The sequence below is a fragment of the Martes martes genome (assembly GCF_963455335.1).
Source record: "Martes martes genome assembly, chromosome: 7".
NCBI classification, from domain to species: Eukaryota; Metazoa; Chordata; class Mammalia; order Carnivora; family Mustelidae; genus Martes; species Martes martes.
In genome coordinates this window covers 62,408,240-62,430,864 of record NC_137894.1, presented here as the reverse complement: position 1 = coordinate 62,430,864, position 22,625 = coordinate 62,408,240, and the positions used below count along the sequence as shown (strand labels likewise).

The 22,625-nt window shown below is 44.9% G+C and overlaps 1 protein-coding gene across 5 annotated transcripts in view; it reads left to right on the top strand.

The window, feature by feature from the left end:
- PPIP5K1 (diphosphoinositol pentakisphosphate kinase 1) overlaps positions 1-22,625 on the top strand; it is a 46,245-nt gene that overhangs the window by 7,766 nt on the left and 15,854 nt on the right. The window contains exons 10-30 of one of the 5 annotated variants that reach the window (XM_080808007.1): positions 930-1,031; positions 1,282-1,368; positions 1,486-1,561; positions 1,706-1,815; positions 1,901-1,983; positions 2,154-2,285; positions 2,452-2,573; positions 2,862-3,044; positions 7,411-7,552; positions 7,948-8,171; positions 8,486-8,613; positions 8,827-8,941; positions 9,105-9,212; positions 9,883-9,999; positions 10,146-10,310; positions 12,145-12,294; positions 12,914-13,004; positions 15,835-15,960; positions 16,671-16,733; positions 19,667-19,849; positions 21,353-21,490. In XM_080808007.1, the coding sequence (XP_080664133.1) occupies positions 930-1,031; positions 1,282-1,368; positions 1,486-1,561; positions 1,706-1,815; positions 1,901-1,983; positions 2,154-2,285; positions 2,452-2,573; positions 2,862-3,044; positions 7,411-7,552; positions 7,948-8,171; positions 8,486-8,613; positions 8,827-8,941; positions 9,105-9,212; positions 9,883-9,999; positions 10,146-10,310; positions 12,145-12,294; positions 12,914-13,004; positions 15,835-15,960; positions 16,671-16,733; positions 19,667-19,849; positions 21,353-21,490 (2,645 nt within the window). The remainder of the gene's footprint in view (positions 1-929; positions 1,032-1,281; positions 1,369-1,485; positions 1,562-1,705; positions 1,816-1,900; positions 1,984-2,153; positions 2,286-2,451; positions 2,574-2,861; positions 3,045-7,410; positions 7,553-7,947; positions 8,172-8,485; positions 8,614-8,826; positions 8,942-9,104; positions 9,213-9,882; positions 10,000-10,145; positions 10,311-12,144; positions 12,295-12,913; positions 13,005-15,834; positions 15,961-16,670; positions 16,734-19,666; positions 19,850-21,352; positions 21,491-22,625) is intronic. The other 4 variants (XM_080808004.1, XM_080808002.1, XM_080808003.1 and 1 more) reach the window with 4 other exon arrangements.

The window sequence follows — 22,625 nt, the reverse complement described above, 5'->3', positions numbered from 1 at the left end:
TAGAAATAGAATATTAAGAATTGGGGTACCTGGGTGGCTTAGTTGGTTAAGTGGCCGACTCTTGATTTCTGCTCAGGTCATGATCTCAGGGTCCTGGGGATTGAGCCCTGTTTTGGGCTCCACGCTCTGTGGGGAGTCTGCTTAAGGATTCTCCCTCTCCCTGTGCCCCTCCCCCCGTACACATTCTTTGTCTCTAAAATAAATAAATAGATTTTTTTTTTTAAAGATTTTGTTTTATTTTGTTTGATAGAGAGAGACACAGCGAGAGAGGGAACACAAGCGGGGGGGTGGGAGAAGGGAGAAGCAGGCTTCCTGCCGAGCAGGGAGCCGGATGTGGGGCTCGATCCCAGGACACTGGGATCATGACCTGTGCCGAAGGCAGCCGCCTAACAACTGAGCCACCCAGGCACCTCTAAATAAATAGATCTTAAAAAAAAAAAAGAATATAGTTGAGGCCCCTACCTTCCCCTTGCTAGTTACATCCCTTTCCCTCCTACCCAGATAAAACCACAATCCTTAATTTGGTGTTTGTCATTCCCATGGGTTTGTTTTTTTTTTTTTTTAAGATTTATTTATTTTAAAGAAAGCAAGAGTGTGCAAGAGAGAAAGTGGGAGTAGGGACAGAGGGAGAGAATCTCAAGCAGACTCCCCAGTAAGCATAGAGCCTAATGTGAGGCTCAATCTCAAGACCCATGAGATCATGACCTGAGCTGAAACCAAGTGTCAGAAACTTAACCAAACAAACCAAACAAACCGCCCCTGTCATTCCCATACATTTGTTAATAGTTTACTACATCTACGGGGAATTTGGGGGGCATGTTTTTAGACTTTATATAATGTATTCTTCTATAACTAGCTAGTTTTTGTGAGCTTTATTCACATGTGTGGTGCTAGTTCATTCATGCAGTTCTTCATGTTTCTCCTTGTAGGAACACCATCATGCGGGAGCTTGCTCCACAGTTCCAGATCCCATGGTCCATCCCCACAGAGGCTGAGGACATTCCCATTGTCCCTACCACATCTGGCACTATGTAAGCAAAAGTATAAAATCTGGAGTAACCTACTTAAGGCACCTGAGTCAGACCAGTGGTTACTTTCTGACACTGTACCATCTGACTAGTGGAGCCTGGGTGTCTTCCAGGCATTTTCCTTGACCTTGCCTATATGCCTAATCTCAAGATAGTTTTTCCTCTGTTCTTTGACATGTCAAATAAGATGAAATGATGGGAGTTGGCGTGGGGTGGGTTGGAGGAGAGGCTCTAACAACATTTCCTATCTTAGGATGGAACTTCGTTGTGTCATTGCAATTATCCGTCATGGGGATCGTACCCCCAAACAGAAAATGAAGATGGAGGTGACACATCCAAGGTAGGAAGAATGTCCTAATTTAGACAGATACATTCTTGTGAAGGAGATGGGGATGGGGCAGCTCCCCAAGATTTTAACTGTCTCACCCCATACTGAAGCTTTTCCTTATTTCTTCAGATTTTTCAGTCTATTTGAAAAACATGGTGGCTACAAGACGGGTAAATTAAAGCTGAAGCGGCCTGAGCAGCTACAGGTAATGTGGTGACTCTAGCTGGGAGGAGCAGTGCTACAGAAAAGATAGAGAAAATAGGATTGGGGGCCTCAATGAGAGGCCAGGATGAAAGGATAACTTGCCAGGACTTGGGCTCCAGCATGGATGTCCTGTTATTTCCTCTAGGAGGTGCTGGATATCACAAGGCTGTTACTGGCTGAACTGGAGAAAGAACCAGGTGGTGAGATCGAGGAGAAGACTGGGAAACTAGAGCAGCTGAAGTCTGTGCTGGAGATGTGAGAAAGGGAATAGGAAAGGGGAGCCAATGACAGTGAGAACTGGGTGCTGGGGTACAAAGTAAACTGTGAGTTTATCCTACAGGTATGGTCATTTCTCTGGGATAAACCGGAAGGTGCAGTTGACCTACTATCCTCATGGAGTAAAAGCTACTAATGAGGGGCAAGGTAAGATATAATACCCCCTTCCCATTACCATTCAAGTCTTCTCTTATTCTTAAGCCTTTAGATGACTTCTACCTCACATCACCTTTCTGAGCTCCTCAGAAGTCCTGACATTTAGACATCTCCACTATTTTCTTTAAATGAGACCTATTCTTTGCCCCTTATTCCTGCAGACCCACAGCGGGAGGCCCTGGCCCCATCTCTACTGCTGGTACTGAAGTGGGGGGGAGAACTGACTCCTGATGGCCGTGTTCAGGCTGAGGAGCTGGGGCGAGCTTTTCGCTGCATGTACCCTGGAGGACAGGGTGAGTATTTTGGAGGTAAATAGCAGGGCCTGGGTAAGATGGTTAGAGAATAAGTTGATGGAATGAACATTTAGAGGCAATGGGGAAGTTAATGGGGGAAAGAGCATTCTTTCTTCCATGTGGGTATTTATAGCAGTCCATTCCTGTTCCTCCCCTTTACCCTCAGGTGACTATGCTGGCTTCCCCGGTTGTGGGCTACTTCGTCTCCATAGCACTTTCCGCCACGATCTCAAGATCTATGCCTCTGATGAGGGCCGTGTCCAGATGACTGCTGCTGCCTTTGCCAAGGTGAACACTTAACAGTTCTCCCACAGTCCCAGCTTCCATTAGGTAGAGAAACCAAGAGTTTGGAGATCTAGTTGGAAAATGTTAGGATGTTTATGTGCTGTCTCAGAGAAGTTTCTGCTTGTGTCTAACACATTCTATACTACTGAAAATAATTAGTGGGGATAGGCCCCTTGACCTATACCCCTCCTCTCCAAGCCACCTCCCATTTGATCTCTGGGATCTAGGCCTTCTAGGCCTAGAGGAAGTAGACTGGAAGGAAAACTAATAGATGTCATGCTTCCTCTCCAGGGCCTTCTGGCTCTAGAAGGAGAGCTAACACCCATTTTGGTACAAATGGTGAAGAGTGCCAACATGAATGGGCTCCTAGACAGCGATGGTGATTCCTTGAGCAGCTGCCAGCATCGGGTGAAGGCTCGACTGCACCATATTTTGCAGCAGGATGCACCTTTTGGTCCTGAGGACTACGATCAGGTCAGGCTCTCCCTATTTTTGGCCCAACCTACCCCCATCCCAAATTCCTAGAATTCTAAATAGTGGTGATCAGTAATGGTAGGCACTGCTTTTCGTACATTATCTCCTTTAATCCTTACCCTTTGAGGTAAGTATAGGTCTATAATCTCTTATCTATAATTTTAGAAACAAAAAAAAGATTGGGCACCAAGATTTATTTGGTAGCAAAACCTGACATGATAAGACTATTTCTAATTCCTGTTTATTTTTTTTAGTGTAAATAGTCATATATTGTGCTGCAGAAATATAAATGTGTTTAGTTATGCCCTAAGCCCTGTTGGAGGTATTATGTAATATGTGGCATATGTACTGTATTAATTTCCTAAAGTTTGAAAATTCTCAGTTCCGAAAGTCAGCAGGTCACAAGGTTTCTGAATGAAATAATATTTCAGTTGTTTTTTGATGCATAAAAAACTATTCCAGACTCAGTGACTTAAAATAATATCCATTCTATTATCTTACTCATAATCCTAGGCTGGTCTTGACTAGGGTGTCCCCTAAAATTGCCCTGCTACTGGCCAGGTTTTGGGGCTGAAACCATCTGAAGGCTCGACTGGGTTGTTAAGATGGCTGGACTTTCTCCTTCTTGCTCTCCCTATAATCCCTATAGGGGATCAAGCCCCTGCTTTGGGCTCCCTGCTCAGCAGGAAGCCTCTTCTCCCTCTCCCACTCCCCCTGCTTGTGTCCCCTCTCTCACTGTCTCTCTCTGTCAAAGAAAAAAAGAAAAGATCTTAAAAAAAAAAAAAAGATTTTATTAATTTGTCAAAGAGAGAACACAAGCAGGGGGCGCAGCAGGCAGAGGAAGAAGTAGGCGCCTCGCTGCACAAGGAGCCTGATGTAGGACTCAATCCTAAGACCCTGGGATCATGCCCTGAGCCAAAGGCAGATGCTTAACCGACTGAGCCACCCAGGCATCCCATAGCCAGACTTCTTAAATGGTAATTTAGGACACCGCAGAAGCAGAAGCTTCCAAGCTGTTTTTTTTTTTTTTTTTTAAGGATTGAATTTTTTAAATATTATTTTAAAAATTGTATTTATTTATTTGAGAGAGAAAGCACACATGCACACACTTGGAGGGAGGGGCAGAGGGAGAGGGAGAAAGACTTTTTTAAGCAGACTCTGTGCTGAATGTGGGGCTCAAGCTCACAACCCTGAGATCATGACCAAGCCAGAAACAAGAGTCAGATGCTTAACTGACTGTGCCACCCAGGTGCCCCTATTTTTTTTTTTAAGATTTTATTTATTTATTTGACAGACAGAGATCACAAGTAGACAGAGAGGCAGGCAGAGGGGGAGGGAAGCAGGCTCCCTGGTGAGCAGAGAGCCCAATGTGGGGCTCAATCTCAGGACTCTGAGATCATGACCTGAGCTGAAGGCAGAGGCTTAACACCGAGCCACCCAGGCATCCCCGTGCCCCTATTTTTAAGGTTGTGATCTCATGGTTGTGAGATCGAGCCCCACATCAGGCCACCCTTACTAGGGAGTCTGCTTGAGATTTTCTCTCCCTCTCCACATGCCCCTCCTGCTCATGCTCTCTCTCTCTCAAATAAATTCCAAAAAATACTTTATTTTTAAGTAACCTCTACACCAAATGGGCTTGAACTCACAGCCTCGAAATCAAAGAGCTTCATGCTCCACCAACTGAGCCAGCCAGGTGCCCTTCCAAACTCTTTTTAAAAAGTGTAGGCCCAGAATTAATTAATATAATGTAATTTTGTGCTTCTGTTGTTGTTGTTTATTGGTTGCAAGCAGTCACAGGGCCTGTGCAGATTCTAGGCAAGGGAAGGTGACAAAGAATTAATGACTATACTTAATCCACCATAAGAACTGTGGACTTGTACTACTTTTCTCCCATTTTACAGATGAGAAAACCTAGGCTCAGAAGAATTGAAGGAACCTTTCCAAGGTCACCCAGCTAGTATGAACCCAAGAAGTCTAACCTGAGAGACCAGGCTGTTAGCCACTATAGTGCATTGCCTCACAGCATTAATCACAGTGGGTGCCATTACCCAGTGTCATCTTTTTTCCTACGTATCCAGCCATGATTGACTAGAGATCACATGCCAGACAGTGATTTTATGCCATCCTACTACTGGTATCTCATTTCTGATGAGTTCTTTTTTTAAAGAAAATACCATTTTTTTTTCTTTTTAAGATCTTATATATTTATTTGACAGACAGATCACAAATAGGCAGAGAGGCAGGCAGAGAGAGAGGAGGAAATAGACTCCCCGCTGAGCAGAGAGCCCGATGCCGGGCTCGATCCCAGGACCCTGGGATCATGACCTGAGCCGAAGGCAGAGGTTTTAACCCACTGAGCCACCCAGGTGCCCCATGAAAATACCTTTTTTTAATTGTAGAATCACTTGAATCATTTTTTTAAACGATTCTTTTAAAATTTTTTAAAGTACTCTTTACACTTAACATGGGGCTTGAAATCACAATCTCAAGATCAAGAGTTGCATGCTCTTTGAGCCAGTGGGCTGCTCCCCACTAGAATCATTTTTAAGCATGCAGTTCAGTGGCATTAAGTATATTCAGAGTATCACATAACCATTTCTGATAGGTTCTTCAGTGAGCTAATAGCTATGCACATTGCCTGGAGAATGTCATCTTTTGTGTTTTTCTCTGAGCAAGACTTGATAAAGGCAGGACCTTGCTCTCTTATGTTCTAGTCCATTGCTCAATGTCAAACTCAAAAAGCTAAATCACTTTTTCTTTCTCCCTTGCTTCTTTTTGCTAGCAAAAAGGACCTGGGTTGAATGTGTGCATTCTACCCACAAGCCTCTTTTCCCTTCCCCATTCTTCATTGACTATTACTGTCCTGAAAGCTTGAGCTGGAACCTCACTCTGAGGCAGGGCTTTTGCTGTAGGTCAAGCTAGCATTTTGTTAAGAGGAATAAGATTTTGTTATCTCTGTTACCCACTCATGAAACATTCTGTGGGGATTTTGAAGGGTTTTGGTTTAATCTTTATTCCCCAGCACTTCCCTTCCTTCCTTCCTTCTTTCCTTCCATTCTTTTTTTTTAAAGATTTTATTTATTTATTTGACAGACAGAGATCACAAGCAGGCAGAGAGGCAGGCAGAGAGAGAGGAGGAAGGAGGCTCCCCGCTGAGCAGAGAGCCTGTTGCGGGACTCAATCCCAGGACCCCGAAACCATGGCACGAGCCAAAGGCAGAGGCTCAACCCACTGAGCCACCCAGGCACCCCATTCCTTCCTTCCTTTCTTTCTTTCTTTCTTTCTTTCTTTCTTTCTTTCTTTCTTTCTTTCTTCTTGAGAGAAAGAGAGCACACACAAGCAGGGTTCAGGGAAGGGGCCGAGGGAGAGCAGAGGAAGAATCTCAAGCAGACTCCATGCTCCGTGCAGGACCTCACGTGGGGCTCAGTCTCACGACCCTGAGATCATGACCTGAGCTGAATTCCAGAGTTGGACACTTAACTGACTGAGCCACCCAGGTGCCCCTCCCGAGTATTTTCCATGTGTATTTTTAAAATTATATATATGGGGCTCCTGGGTGGCTCAGTGGGTTAAAGCCTCTGCCTTCGGCTTGGGTCATGATCTCAGGGTCCTGGGATCAAGCCCCACATTGGGCTCTCTGCTCGGCGGGGAGCCTGCTTCCCCCTCTCTCTCTGCCTGCCTCTCTGCCTACTTGTGATCTATCTGTCAAATAAATAAATAAAATCTTTAAAAAATTATTTATATATTTATTATTAAAGATATCATTTATTTGAGAGAAAGAGAGGTGGGGGGAGAGAGCAGGAGTGCATGAGCGGAGGGAGGGAAAGGGAGAGAGAATCCCATGCAGGTTCCATGTCCAGTGCAGAGCCCAATGTGTGGCTTAATCTCACCACCACGACTTGACTGCGAATCAAGCCAAAACCAGGAGTCAGATCCTCAACCAACTGAGCCACCAGGTGCCCTGACTTTAGTTCTTTTACTGGGGGTTCTAAAATACACTTGGGTGGGGGGCACATGTGCTGGACATGGAGCCATGGAGCCTGCTTAAGATTCTCTCTCTCTGCCCCTCCCCAACCCTCTCTCTCCCTCTCTTAAAAAGAAAAAAAAAAGAGAGCCTAGGTCTATTTGATTTCCTTTGGATTCTAAGACTTTTGCCCTCAACCCTTCTTAGATGACTATATGTTAGAGCAGTCCCTTCATCCTAGAACTGCTAGTATGCCCTGTAGCCTAGGAATCTTCATTAGAGTGAACCTACAAAATGGATCTTACTTGCGGGTAGTTTCTGTAATAACCTCACAGGATTCTGGTCAATTTATACCAATTTATACAGAGCCTATCTTGCTTTTCATCTCCCTGTTCCCCATAGCTGGCTCCTACTGGAAGCACTTCCCTCCTCAACTCCATGGCTGTTATCCAGAATCCTGTGAAGGTTTGTGATCAGGTATTTGCCCTGATTGAAAACCTCACTCACCAGATCCGGGAACGGATGCAGGACCCCAAATCTGTAGGTGGGTATTAATAGTACTATCTTCCCTTCAAGGTTTCAAGTATGGATGGGTTCCTCAGGCACTCCTGTGTCCTCTCCTAAATGTCTGAGACAAGGCAGTCTCATCCCTCTGATTCTACTGCAGATTTTTTAGGGTCTTTTTTTTTTTTTTAAAGATTTTATTTATTTGGGACACAGAGAGAGATAGAGGGCACAAGCAGGGAGGAAGGACAGAGGGAGAGGGAGAAGCAGACTCCCCACTGAGTGGGGAGCCCGATGTGGGGCTCAGTCCCAGAACCCTGGGATCATGACCTGAGCCAAAGGCAAATGCTCAACTGATTGAGCCACCGAGGCTCCCAGGGTCTTTTGTTAGAGATAAAATCTTCAGTTCATTCTGACTGTCCTTCTTCCTTCCAGACCTGCAACTCTACCACAGTGAGACACTAGAGCTCATGCTACAGCGTTGGAGCAAACTGGAGCGTGACTTTCGACAGAAGAGTGGGCGCTATGATATCAGTAAGATCCCTGACATCTATGACTGTGTGAAGTATGATGTGCAGCACAATGGGAGTCTGGGACTTCAAGGCACAGCAGAGTTGCTACGTCTCTCTAAGGCATTGGCTGATGTGGTCATTCCCCAGGTGTGTCTCCTAGCCTAGGGGTATGGGCACTGGGAAAGGAAGGGGAGAAAAGCAGAAAGGAGGGATGATGCGGGGCCTAGGGGAAAGAAACTTAAAGAAAGAATAAGTTGAGTTGCTGTAATTCTCAGGCTCTGCTCTGGCTCTGAGTAAGTCCAAGAGGCTAACTGAGGAGAAACCTGGAGAGGGGGAATGTGGTGGATATGAAAGAAACCCTAGACCTGAGGTGAAGAAAAACATCATCTTGGGCCTAGGAATATGAGGCAAGAGGGAAACAAGATTCACTGAGGTACTTATTCCTGGCCTATGGCCCCTAGGAATACGGGATCAGCCGGGAGGAGAAACTGGAAATTGCTGTGGGCTTCTGTCTTCCACTGTTGCGGAAGATACTACTTGACCTGCAGAGAACCCACGAGGATGAGTCTGTCAACAAGCTGCATCCCCTGTGAGGGAGGGCTGGGAGGGGTGATGGATGGAGGGAGGGGTGTGTGAGGGAGCCCTTGGGGGAATACAGGTTGGGACAGCTTGGGGAAGGGACCAAGAATAGAAGAGATCCTGGGGTGGAAAGGAGAGAAGTATTTGAGATGGGAGGAAGGAGTTTGTGGAAGGGTGGGAAGAGGATTATGTGATGGTGTGAATGACTTAGCTCTTATCTCAGGTACTCCCGAGGGGTGCTCTCCCCAGGTCGCCATGTTCGAACACGTCTCTATTTCACCAGTGAAAGCCACGTCCACTCCCTACTCAGTGTCTTCCGTTATGGGGGTCTTCTTGATGTAAGGATCTTTTCTCCTCCAATCTATGAATGCTTTTTCCAGCATTTTTTTACTCTCCTCATGTTTCTCTTACTGCAAGCTTTCTATATTCTCTTTGTCTCCCTGCCCCTTCCTTAACTCCCTTGTCTTTGGGCATTAGTTTTCTTCTTCTTGTGTTCTGTAGGAGACCCAGGATGCACAATGGCAGAGAGCTTTGGCTTATCTCAGTGCCATCTCAGAGCTCAACTATATGACCCAGATTGTCATTATGCTTTATGAGGACAATACACGGGTGAGGAGCTAACAGGGTGGGGTGAGGAGGGTGCCCCCTCTTTCTCCTCCTTCCCATTTTAGAAAGAAACTTTCAAATCCTTATAATTTGTAGAATTCAGCTAGGTGTGATATGGAAGCACAGCATGTCACAGAGAGGAACCTGGAGGTTCCTACTGGAATATATAAAGTGTTTGAGGATGTTGAATGTTGAGCCAGAGAGATAACATAGAGCATAGCTCTGCATTAGGGAGGGTATAGAATTTGGGTTGATGTTATAATGAGTCTTTTTCTCTCAAACATTAACACCTTCTTTAATTTGGCTCCACAAAGATAAGTGTGGCGTTGTATGGATGGGTATGTTGTATGTATGTATTAAGTATGCTATTGTATGTACTGTAGCAAAGCTGAATGACTGTGGGAGATAGATGGAAAGAGTTGTGGAACTGAGGGTTAGAAAGTCATGTGGGGTGGTGGATCTCAAATGGTGGAGGTGAGGGAATGAGTATCCTTGAACACTAGATTATAGTTAAGGGGAAGATATAATAGATCAGCCCCAGAATGGAATAAGACAATGAAACCTCAGCCCTGGGAGGATGTATCCCCTGAGTTCCTTTCTGTTGTCCCTGCTTGGTCTTCCACCACCATATCCAACTTTTCCCACTGCCCCTTCATCTGTTGATGCCCCATAGGATCCCTTATCAGAGGAGCGGTTCCATGTGGAGCTACACTTCAGCCCTGGAGTGAAAGGTGTTGAGGAAGAAGGCAGTGCCCCAACTGGCTGTGGATTCCGTCCAGCTTCTTCTGAGGTGGGTCCTAGTGCTGGGATTTCAAATTAGAGGACTTAGGAACCAAGTGATGGGAAACTTGGAAACAGTGTAAGGAAGTAAAAGGATTGGGGTTAGGAGGCTAGAGACCATTAACACCTTTCCGATCTGTTCCTGTTTTGGGGTAGAATGAAGAGATGAAAACAGACCAAGGCAGCATGGAGAACTTGTGCCCAGGGAAGGCGCCGGATGAACCAGACCGGGCATTGCAGACTTCACCCCAGCCCCCTGAGGGCCCTGGACTCCCAAGGAGATCACCCCTCATTCGTAACCGAAAAGCCGGCTCCATGGAGGTAATGGGAGGGGCTTGAGAAAAAGAAGTGGTGGAATTGCTCATAGGGCAATATCCATGAATCCTCTGAATGCCCTTGGGGGATTCTTGGGACCTTAAGCAGAGTCCTTCTGTCCCTCGTAGACATGTTTTACTTCATTTCTCTTTCACAGCTGGTCTCCCAGTAAAGCTCCTTAAGCTGGCTGCTGCTTCTGAGATTAAAGAGATGCTAGTGAGTGGTACCTGAGATTAGGATTTTAAAAGATGAGATTGAGGAGGAAGCCTCTGGATGAATGTGAAAATGCTGTTCTTTAAAAGGAAATATAGTAGAAACAGCATGAACTCTGGGCTGAACTCCTAGTCTGATACTTACAAGCTGTGTGACCTTGGACAGGTAACTTCTCCAAGCTTCAGTTTTTCATCTGTGAAACACAAGCAGTATCTACCATATAGATGCTCAATAAACAGTAACTATAATAATAATCAATAGCTATTAAAGACCAGGCTCTTTCCATCTCTTTGTTGCCTTGGGTAAAATTATAGCTCAGATAGGAGCAATTACATGGCACTTTAATATCATCCTTTTAGGGTTATCTGTACTCACCCCAGAAAGGGAAGCAAGTCTTAAGGGCTCTTTCTCTTCCCTCTGTTCTTATGAGGATGGTTATTGGCCTGGACCTATGTCCACTGTTTTCGGTGTCTGTCTCTAAGGCTTGGTTCTAGTTCTCTAGCCTAGAAGGAGGAACTATTGTAATGTCACATTGTGTCCAGCTAACTCTGCTGATGTTTTTGTTCAGGTCTTTTTTCTTGGAAAGATTTTTTTACCCTCTTTGACTCAGTGACACTCTTTTTGACCCCATGATTTATCCCTGTCTCAGGAACTTTGTCTGATTTGGGTCCTGCTTTGACAGATAAATCTATTCACCTGGCTCTGTACCAGCTCTCTGTCTTAAAGGAATTGGTCTTTCATTTTAAGAATATCTCAGAAGAATATGTAACTAGCTTATATAGGTTCAGCCAGAGGTTTACAGTTCAGATTTTGGAGAAAGCTAAGAAGACAAACTAGTCTGTTTATTCTTTTCTTCCTGATTATTTTACTGTAGGTTTGATGTTATGAATACTCGGAGCTTCTTTAGGAGGGGTAGGCATTGTTTTCTCTTTGAGGTGTAAGTTAACTTAGTATCCGCAGTACACTAGTCCCCTACAGACTAATGTGGATCAATCAAGTGGACAAGAATGATGTGTTATCTTCCATCAGTAAACTGCTTCTCCACATCTAAATGTCTTCCCCATTCACATGGTCTGCCAGTCTCTCTGGCACTGTTGTGCTTAACCCTTTTTCTTCTTCTGGTTTAATGAGTTGAGAGACAGGCAAAGCAGAGCTCTCTGTGTATCATCTCTCAGACTTGGTGAGTTGGCTTTTGTTCTTTCAAGCCTACAGAAAGCTTCCTGTTGTAATCACGTTTCTTCCTCTTAGTTCCTTGTGTTGCTTCTACTATGGCTCATCTAGGATGGTGGTTGCCCAAGACATGCTCCTCAGCTTTGCAAGAAAATCTTCTCTCTACTCCTTGGTCACGCAGCCTTTTAATATTAATATTTCCTTTTCTTATTCTATAGGTATAGGCATTGCTGTTCTTATCCTTATCAACTATAACCCTCCCCCACCCATCCCTTCTCTCGTCACTTCAAATTTTTGGACAGTTTTAGAATACAGAATCTGTGCCTTCATAGCAGCTGTGCCCTAGATGATCATCCTCTCCAGACTTAGAACTAGCTCTGCCCAATGGGCACTGGGGCTTTTGGGAGCCTGGGAGTTAAAGGAGCTGTGACCGGCTTTCCACCCGGTCTGATTGCAGGTCATGAACATGCAGTGCACGGGGAACCTGGACCTGATCCCCTTGCGGGGACGGCGCCGCAGGAGGTCAGGAGACCTCCCCAGGCCTTCCCCAGCCATCGGCCTACAGCCCCGGGCTGTGTCCACCACTCACCTGGCATCCTGCACACAGGTGTCCTCCCCCTGCTTCATCTTCCTTTCCTACCTCTGTCTTTGCCTTTTGGGACCTAGGTATTCAGAACACTATCTGGGGGTGGTGGGGTATGTGTGTGTTGTGTTTCGTGTGATTAGGCCCTTGTAGCCTTTTTAGAAATATCTCCAGACATGGAAGGGAGGGTTTCCTGGTACAGATAAGAAACCAAGTGTGGTTGCCATAACCACAACTGTCCCATGGAAAGAGGAGAAGGTAGCCAGACTTTCCTTCTTATCATGGCTCATTTATTGTGATTGGCTTTCTGAGTCCTGTGGAGGGATACGTAAGATTAAGGAACCCTTCTCTGCTGACAACTGAGAATGGTTGAATAATCATTTCTCAGATTTGGGATAGAAGGGCTGTGGGGACAGGCATCTTGGAAATACAAGTGCCATCTGGTATATAGGATTCCCTGGACAGTTCCGTCTGCAAAGTATGCTCTACATTCCTTTTCCATTCTTTTTCCCCACTAAAAAACCTTTGGTTCGTCCACACTTTCTGACATTGCTTGGCTTTATAGGGGCAGGAATTCGGGACCTGGGTTTTAGACATCTTGGTTGAGGTGGCAAAATGATAATATAGAGTCCTTTTTCTCCAGGTGCTTTCTGAGACTTCATCTTCGAGGCCTGGTGGCTACCGGCTCTTTTCGTCTGCACGGCCACCAACAGAGATGAAGCAGAGTGGCCTAGGTATGGTTTTCCAGCATTTCAACTGTAGTTGGAAACGGGTGTCTGTCTGTTCTAAAAGGTTCTATTGTGGGAAACCTTAGTCACGGGGCATTGGGTTTATCTAGTCAATGGAATTGTTGGGAGGGGCTAGGGAGGATGAATTGGGAGAAGCCCTGTTTAGGTGTGAACTTTGATCCCAGGTGATTGTTTCCATTCCAGGAAGGTGTTTGTCTTTCGGTTTTTTACACCTGCCCCCATTTCTCTGGCTCAAGGGCATTTTTCTGGCTTCCCCTCTCACTCCTTATCTGTCCTCCCGGTCTAGCCCAGACCTTAAGGGACCATGGAGACTCTGAAACTTCAGAGTTATCAGAGACAAAACTATAGAGGTACTTGTGACCTCCTCATAAGTGTCCGGTTCCTCATTTGGAGAACTTGTGCCATGTCTTCCTCTGAGACCTATGTTTATTATATCCCTGCTCTGGCCCCTCCTACCTCCATGCCCTCTCCTTCATCCTCTCCTAATTCTGTAATTTTTTTTCCTTCCTTCCTGAAATTTGAGGGACATATCTGAGACTGGTGTAGTGGCAGAGGCTTCTCTCAGGACTTTGAGGGAATGTCTCTTGATTTTTTTGATTCCTGGAGAGGGGTGGAGAACATCATTCAACCTTTCCTAAGAACACAGACTGCAGGAAGGACCAAGCCTCAGAGGGTATTGTATTCTTTGGGAGTGGGGAGTGGTCCTTGGGAGGGTCTATCTTTGAATACAGGGCCTTGTGAGCCAGTAAGTAAAACTGGCAGTTTGAGACAATTGTGTGGGGTCTGGACTTGGTCCTCTGGCTTCTATCTTGTCCTATTATTCTTTATCTACTTTCATTTTTCTGTTACTTTTGTCCTTGACACCCAATTTCCTGGCTGCAAAATGGTAGCTTTTGGACCAGCAAGGGGAAAAAAAGTTTTTGTAACTTTCCTGGCTAATTTTATGGGAGTAGGTTGCCTTCTGGATCCCTGAAATGAGGTAGATGGATTGGGGCATGAAAAATAAATGACAAATATATAGATCTGTGACATGGACTCCTCTTCCCAGAAGTTTCAGTAAAGAATTGGTTTCAGGTAAGCTGAAAATGAGGATAGTTGTGTCTGGTCCAGTTAAGTAGGAATGCTGTCAAGAACAAGACCGAAGTATGAACATGGGACTGGTTGACAGAGGTGGTGGTAAGGTAGACACTACTGTCCGAGATGATCCTAGGCCTGGACAGGGCAGGATTGGCAGGACTGGCAGGACTGCACCAGAAAATTATTTAGTGAAGGAAGTAAATGTACAACAAAGCTTTGGTGGTCTGAGATAAAGCCAGTTAGTTTCAGCTTCTCTGAAGAAAAGTAGACATATTTAACAGTCTTTATTACTCTCTGGAACCCCATTCTAGAGCCAATTTACATATGAAAGGTAGGAAAAGTTGCCGCATAGAGCAGCAATCTTGAATTCCAGATTATTAGCCATCGAAGTTTTCTTGATTTCTATAGTGGCCTTGAAATGCTGAGACCCCTGAAACCATGACCCGCCCCTTGTGGGCTCAAAAGAATTTGACCTTCTTTCCATTCTGACCATCTCTGCTATGTTAAGTTCCCAAGCCACACCCAGGTTCTTGGCTAAGATGGATTTGGAAGTAGAGGGCCAAATCCCATAAACTTGGGTATCAGTCTTGTCTCTTCCTCTCACTCTGTCCTCATGACCTAGAGTAGAAGAGAGGACTGTAGAGTCCCAACCCTGTTCTCAGTCGTATTTGGAGCATTGACTAGTTTATTTGCTTCAGAGATTTTTAAAGTTTTATTTGCTCCTCTGATTGGCAGTATAGCTCCCTTTGCTTTCTTTGAACTTAATGTGTAGGCTTTGAGCATAGGGCTTATAAGGCTTATAACTTTTGAGAGTAGAAAAAACATGGCTCTTTTTATTGTTTCCTATTTACCAGGTCCTCCTCCTTAATAGGGCCCTCAGCACATAGTAGGCATGCCCTCCTTGTAATCACCTGACTCTTCACATGTCTTCAATTTGTGTCTGTCTTTACTTCTTTCTTCTTGATGAAAAAATAGTTGTTTCTTTTCTGACTGAACACAATTGATCTTCAGAATCAGGAGACCTGGATTCCAATCTAGTTTAGCTTCTGGGAAACTGTATGAACTTGAGCAAATGAGATCCCTTTTGAATCTCAGTTTCTTTACCTCTAAAATGAGGAGATTGTACTGGATGATCTTTGAGTCCCTTCCAGCTTTAAAAATTCAGTGAGTCTCATACATACTTCTTTCTTGAGAAAAGTGAAAAAGGCCTGAAGAGAGATAGAAGGAAGGGAGTGGAAGGACTTAGGAGGAATTGGAACTTATGTGAATTTGGAATTTGAGCTGAGTGCTCAAAACCTAGTCTCTAATTTCAGTCAAAGTTTTTCCTTTTAAGTCTATAAAGGGACTATAATTCTGGCTTCTTTGAACTCTATATCCAGGTTAAGGAGCACTGAATTAAATCTAGAGAGATCTACCTATTCTTTTCGCATTCCTAAGTTGTACCTGGAGAGCATAGTCTACCCCTTTCAGTAACTTTGACTCCCCTAATATGACTAACCCTGTATTTGTAGTGATCTCTTGTATCTACCATGTAGATCTCCAGCAGAATCCCTACCTTGCTTGCCCAGTGTAGCTATGGACAGTAGTGAAATCTGTTTGTGGTTATGCGTAGTGGCCACATATAGGTGGCTCTGAGTGACTATGTGTGTGTGTCTTCATGTTGGCATGTGAAGTTATGTGTACTTCTGTGTGGTAATTGCAGCTTTGTGTGGCTACTAATGCACTCCCGGCCTTGCAGGCTCACAGTGCACAGGGCTGTTCAGCACCACAGTGCTGGGCGGCTCCTCCAGCGCCCCGAATCTTCAGGACTACGCCCGCAGCCATGGCAAAAAGCTACCACCTGCCAGTCTGAAGCACCGAGATGGTATGTGGGTGGGTTTTGGGGGGCAGCTCTTTTCTTCACTTGTCCCCCAGCACAGATACAGCTCAAGAACCATTCATACTTAAGATGGCACTGACACTGGCCTTATAACAAGTTGCTTCATTAATTGTAGAGGGGAGAAGGAACCAAGACCCCATCCACCCCTCCATTTGCATTCCTTCTCAGTGCAATAAATACTACTTATTTACGCTTATCCCTTCATAATCTCCCACATACAGCCCTGCTACATCAATTTACTCCACCTCTATATTCTTTCCTGGATTCTGGCCTGTAGGAGTAAGGACCAAGGATGATGATCCATGGTCAGGAAAAATGCAGTGGAGTCTTGACTCAAATCTAGGAAATCAGGGATGGGGAAATTGGTCAGTCAAGGCAGGAAAGATGATATGGAAAGAGATTGGGGGAAGGGATGAAAGGTTTTGCACAGATTTTATTTCCAAATGACCAGAAAGAGGATGTGGTGGTGAAATTAGGGTTGTCTGTGGAGCCATATTGTGGAAGAGATGACACACAGATTCCTACAAGAGGGTTATTCCAAAGGAGAAGATTGAAACGTGGTAGTCAGGAATCCGAGGGGGGGTTGGAGCAGGTCATATACTAACTGTAAAGAAAAGAGTATATTGCGGGCAAATTCCAGAGCAGAGGGTGGGGCCAGGGGTGGGTATAATCCCCATGATGTCTTTTCTCCCCAGAGCTCTTGTTTGTCCCGGCCGTAAAACGATTTTCTGTGTCGTTTGCAAAGCATCCGACTAACGGTACGTTTGCTTCTGACTCAACGTCATTCCCCCTCATCATGTCACCTCCAGACACTTAACCTCTGAGTTCTGACACTGACTTTGCCTCTGCCTTCCACTATGTTGACAACGTGCTGTCTCTGAATGAACCACTCACTAAGTGTCCCTCTTGGGGCATACCCTTTGTTGTGACAAACTTTAGTCTTGGCTGCAGCCTGGCTGCCCTATCTGTGTGGCAACTCAGGGACTTATGTCCATGGTCACCATCATCACCATTCTGTCACTTTTTTCAGCATCATCTCCAAAACATTAATTAAACCCTTCCCTTTCCCATCACATGACTGCTGGGCTTTATACAAATTAAACAGTAGTTCTCCTTCATAGGAAGAGAATAGTATTTTCTCTATCATCTCCATGTCTTCTTTTCTCCCCCTACTCCTCAGCTTATACAATTTTGATCTTTCTGCTTTTTTCTCCAACTCCTTGTTGGAGTGAATGACTCATTTGTTTCTCTTAAATGGAGCAGTGCTGCTGCAGTTCCCCATTCCCAAACATACCCCTATGGGTACTGGTCTTGAGTTTATGGTTTTCCATCACCATATTCTTACCACCTATCATTGTGTGTACTTTATGTGGCTCTTGTGCTCCCGACATCTGCTTTATGTTACTACTAACTTAGGGTCTGGGCCTAGAAAACAGGAGCCCAGATTGATTTGGGATAAAGAGAGAAAGACGGGAGTAGGAGGCAGTAGGTAAAGGAAAAGGGATTGTACCTTGAATTATACAGCCTAAATTAGCATACAGTTTCCCTGTAGCCCCAGCCTACCTAAGACACTGGTATCTCAGAGAAGCTTGAAGTGGAAGTTGAGATGTCTCCTGGGAATTCGGGGGGGGGGGGGGGGCTTGGGAATGAATGGTATTTCAAAAATATTGAAGAATTGGTCTAGCCATACTAAGGTGTGAGAGTTTAGAGATCTGCGTAAACCAAAAACTAAAGGGCAGTGGTCTCTTTGTAGGGTGTGGCAGGGCTTACTCCCTGTTTTATCCTTTATATTCTTAGTTTCTCTCTGCCTTGTATCTTGTTTTCAAGGTAAATCCAGTTTTCTTATACATGGTTTTCTTCTGTCCAAGTACTAAGTTTCTCTAAAGGAGGTAAAATTAGCTTGGCTTCTTGGCTGGAAAAAACTCCTTAGCCAGTGGCAACTGCTAGATTTTAGCCCAATCAGGCCATACCTCTCCACTAGGCACTGCAAATTTTCTTAAGTTGGCTAACCCCACCCCCCACCCCAGCTCCCATTTGTGCCTGTAATAGGAGCTCCCCTTTCAGAGTGGCATGGCTGTGCCTCCACATATAGTTTCAAATTCTTCTGGCCTTCATGTGCCCCAGTCATCTCCAGAGTAGAACCTCATGCATCAGCCCCAGCCCCACAGCCTGGGACTTGGACTTAGGAGAAGTGTTACTTAGAGTATAGAATCTAGTACTGGGAACTTGGGCTCCTGAAATCAGAGTTAAATCACTGGTCTCCTAGTTCTTAGGCTTTGTGAGAAAAGATCCAGTTTCATAAAACAGATCCTCAAACCTATTTATCTCCAGTTCCCCAAGGCCTTGATTAGCAGCCTCACCGGTTAAAGAAGAGATGAATTAATTTACCAAGAGGAAGAGAAGAAGAAAGACCTGGATAATTCAGTAGAGTACAGGAGAGTAATAGTAAACAGTACAGTAAATAGTGAACAGTAGAGTACAGGAGAGATCTCCTCCAACACCCTGCACACTTCCTCAGGGGCCTTCTGGCCATTCTTCTTCTTGTACTTGAGTTTGGAAGCTAAAGTGCTTGAGAAGCCAGAATCTGGGATCTCCCTGTTGGTATCAGGAGAAATGTGGAGCTATTATGTCACTTGCTGAAGATTACCTAGACTTAATTTGTTCCTAAGGACAATGTGAGGGCTCTATCCCATGGTCAAATCTTGCTTGACTGACCTAGCAGTTACAGAAGGGATGCTCTGTCTGCAAATACTTACGGCACATTAGTGACAACAATATGCACCCTACTGTCCCATTGTCACCATCTCTTTGCTGTGCTGTCTTGCTTTGAAAGAGCAGCTGGAAAACCTGGACCTAGCTTTGGAAAGGAAGCAAGGCAGTGCTGTCTCCTTACCTTAATGAGAGAACATCTCTCAGCCATCCCTGCTTCAGTAGTGGATACAGAATCCCCCGAATCCTGAGATTTATATGAACATTTCTTTAAAATCTGCATATTTGGACAAGAGTAAAGGCTGATTAGTCAGTATCTTCATTTTCACATACTGATTCTGTTTTTTACATACTGTGTTTTAAAGGACCTTTATACCTGGTGTCCTGTCAGTCTCCTTTGCCATTTGCCTAACACCATCCCTGTTTATGGCTATTGTAGAGTCTCGTCCAGAAGACCTGGCCTGAGCCTTTTTAGCTTCAAACTTGACCTTAATACCCTATACCATTCTTGACCCTCTTCTCTAAGTGACTTTGAATCTTTGCATCTCTATACCAACTTTATAAATACGTTGGTCTGTGAAGCAGGTCATAAGTGAGGTTTCTCCAGGAACAAACAGGGGCCCTAGAGCGCTAATCAAGACTCCAGCTACAAAACTGCCCGCTTACCCCCATCCAGAATGATGTGATTGCTGTCTGTAAGCACTGACTTAATTATGCTCAGTGAAAGAGGGGAGGGCCTCACTGTATGATGATGTCTCACTAGTCCCTTCTTTTAGACTCAGTGCGATGCTGACACTCTTCTTCCCTGCAAGAGATACCCAGTTGTTCTGACCATCTCTGCTTTTCTCTTAGCTCACCTTGGAGCTGAGTGGCCCCACCTCCCAGTAATGCTTGTGCCACTCAGTGCCCCCCTCATTGTCTCTCCCTCTTCTCTTTCTTTATCTTTGTGCTTCCTGCCGTGGTCCTCCCCCATCCCCTCCAGAGCTGCTGGATGACCAGCACCCTGTGGTCCGGTTGCTGCGCAGTTTTTCCTCTGACTGTCCAGGGGGCCGGCCAGTCTCCTTGGATGCCACGCTGGCGCATCACCTGCACCAGTGCTCCTACCACCTGCGCCTCTTCCGGAACTGGCTGCGCTCAGGCCAGGATGACCCCGAGTGCCTCTACGGTACCCCCTGCCACCAAGCTGGCTGCTGCCACTGCCCTGGCTGGGACTGACTGCTTTGCTTATTGCACTTCTGGCAGGAGAGCCCACCTATTCCTTTCTCCTATTTACCCTAAGGTTATGTGACTTGCATTTAGTTGCTTGGATATGGGATTGGAGCCAGACTGCCTGGTAGCTGTAGCATTGGCTGCTCTTCCCCTTACTGTTTTCCTTCCTTATTGACTCCTAATGTTACCCATTCCCAATTCTGTTCAGTGTAGGAGTAGTCTCTTGCCCTGAAATCTGTTCTTGTCTTTATAACCCACTGCTAATTACCATCCTCAGATGCAAACGTTTTTCCAGTAGCCATGCTGAGGAGCTAGAGACTGTACTTCTCTGACGCCCCTGCCACAAGAGTACGGGGGGTGGGGGTGGGGGCACGGAATTGAGGCACAAAGGTCTTAATTGAATCTTTGAAGCAAACAAGGGCCAGAGTTAAAGATGGTCAGGTATAATCCTTTCGAATTACAGGTTTTACTCGTTAGTGCACAGGAGGCTATGTCTTACATAGATATTGCTGTCCTGCCTGCTATTAGTTTCTTCAAGGAGTTATAAAGAAACATAGGAAAGATTGCAGGCTGAAACAATGCTTAAGATGACAATGCTTCTTGATCCTCCCATGGAAACATTTTTTTTCATCAACACACTCTGGGATTAGGGTTATTATATTTAGGTTTACCCTTTACCCTAACCAGACTGGTGAACCTACATTGGGATTGTTGGATTCAGATAGAGAATCAGAATTTATTCTTCTTCCTAGAGATTTGCCTCATTTTCCTGATGGGATAGAGAAATCCTAGCAAGTCTGGGGTTTTCCAGTGAGAGCAGAAGGGAGAAGCTTTGATGTGATGGAAATGACCAAGAAAGAACTTCCATCCCCCAGCCTGTTCATGCATGTTTTTTCCCTTGGCTGAGCTTCATGTGTATTGCATGCTCTCCAGCTTGCTTCCAGATATTCTAGCCTTTCTACCCATATCCCAGATCTGCATGAATCCTTCTTCAGATTCCATGCCTTCCTCCTTAATCCGGTTCTCTTTACACAATCCCTAAAATCTGCTGTTTCTTCCCAGCTCCATGACCTCCCTACCTCATTTAGACCTTCAGTTTCACCCCTTACCTCTGGACTTTTGTTTTATTCCCCTAGAAAGAGCAAGAGCAATATAGGTGCTTACCCTATTGGAATTCTGTTGATTTTTCCATGGGTCATTACAGGCTCTCCATGGGTAGGATGAGAGGTGATTTGATTCACTTGGAGGCCTTAGCAGGTAGATTTCTTAGGATTCTGGAGGTGAGAAACAGACACCTGTAGGGGCTCTAAAGAGTTCCCTCTCCTGAAATCTTGGATACCCCATACTCCAAAAGCCACGGATTCTCCTGATGGCTCTCAGGGACTCTCCATGCTTCCTTGGACAGTTGGGGTATATCTGGCACGAATAACATTGACTTTGCCCATCTCTTTTCTAACAGGATTTGAAGGGTGTTCCATGGTGCCTACCATCTACCCCCTGGAAACACTGCATAATGCCCTTTCCCTGCGTCAAGTGAGTGAATTCCTAAGTAGAGTCTGCCAGCGCCATACTGATGCTCAAGCACAGGCATCTGCAGGTATGGAGAATACTCTTCTTATCTTGTACCCCTGTCTCTGTCCCTACTCCTGTCCTTCCTAGAATGTGAGTAGTAAATTAAAAAGATGGGCACTCCAAAAAGACACAGAACTAGCCTTGAAAAAGTATTTAATTGCATAGGCCAGTTCAACATCATAACTTCCCAAGTTAATTTATAAATTTAACATGATTCCAATAAAAATGCTGAAGTTTTTCTAAAGTCAGACAAATTGAAAAGTTTTGAAAAGGGTTTTTTTTTTTAATATATATATTTTTTCATTTGAGAGAGAGAGAGTGTGTGTGTGTGTGTGTGCATGAGCTGGGGGGAGGGGCAGAGGGAGAGGGAGAAGCAGGCTCCCTGCTCAGAGAAGCGACCCAGGGACTGGGTCGATCCCACATGGGGCTTGATCCCAGGACCCTCGGATCATAACCTGAGCTGAAGGCAGGCACTTAACTAACTGAGCCACCCAGGCACCCCAGAGTAATGAAAAGCTACTAGCCCTATCAGATTTTATAACATTCCATAAAACTTCTATAACAAAAACACTGTTGTGTTCATACATGAATAGAGAGAGACCAATCAAACAAAATAGAAGACCTAGAAATAGATGAAGTTAGCATTTCAAAATACTGGGGGAAAGACAGACTTTTTTTTAAAGATTTTATTTGTTTATTTGAGAGAGAGGGAGCGAGCATGAGGGGCAGACCGAGAGGGAGAAGCAGGCTCCACATTGAGCAGAAATCCCAATTCAGGGCTCAATCCCAGGTCCCTGAGATCATGACCTGAGCTGAAGGCAGACACTTAACTGACTGAGCTACCCAGGTGCCCCAAGATAGATTTTTCAGTAAGTAAAGTTGGCACAGCTAAGTGATCATTTGACAAAAATTAAAATTGAATTCATACTTCATGCTATATATGAAGATATTTGTTCATATATATGGAGTTCATATATATCCATATGTTTCAGAAATCTAAATGTAAAAATTAAACAATAGGTTGCTCCAAGGGTTTGTCCTTCACAGAAACACCAAAAAATCAATCAAAAACTATCAGAATCAGCTTTGTCAGACCTCTGGAAAATAATCAAAAGTTTGCAGCAACCAGAAAAATGCTAAATCAAGAAAGAGGCATCCTA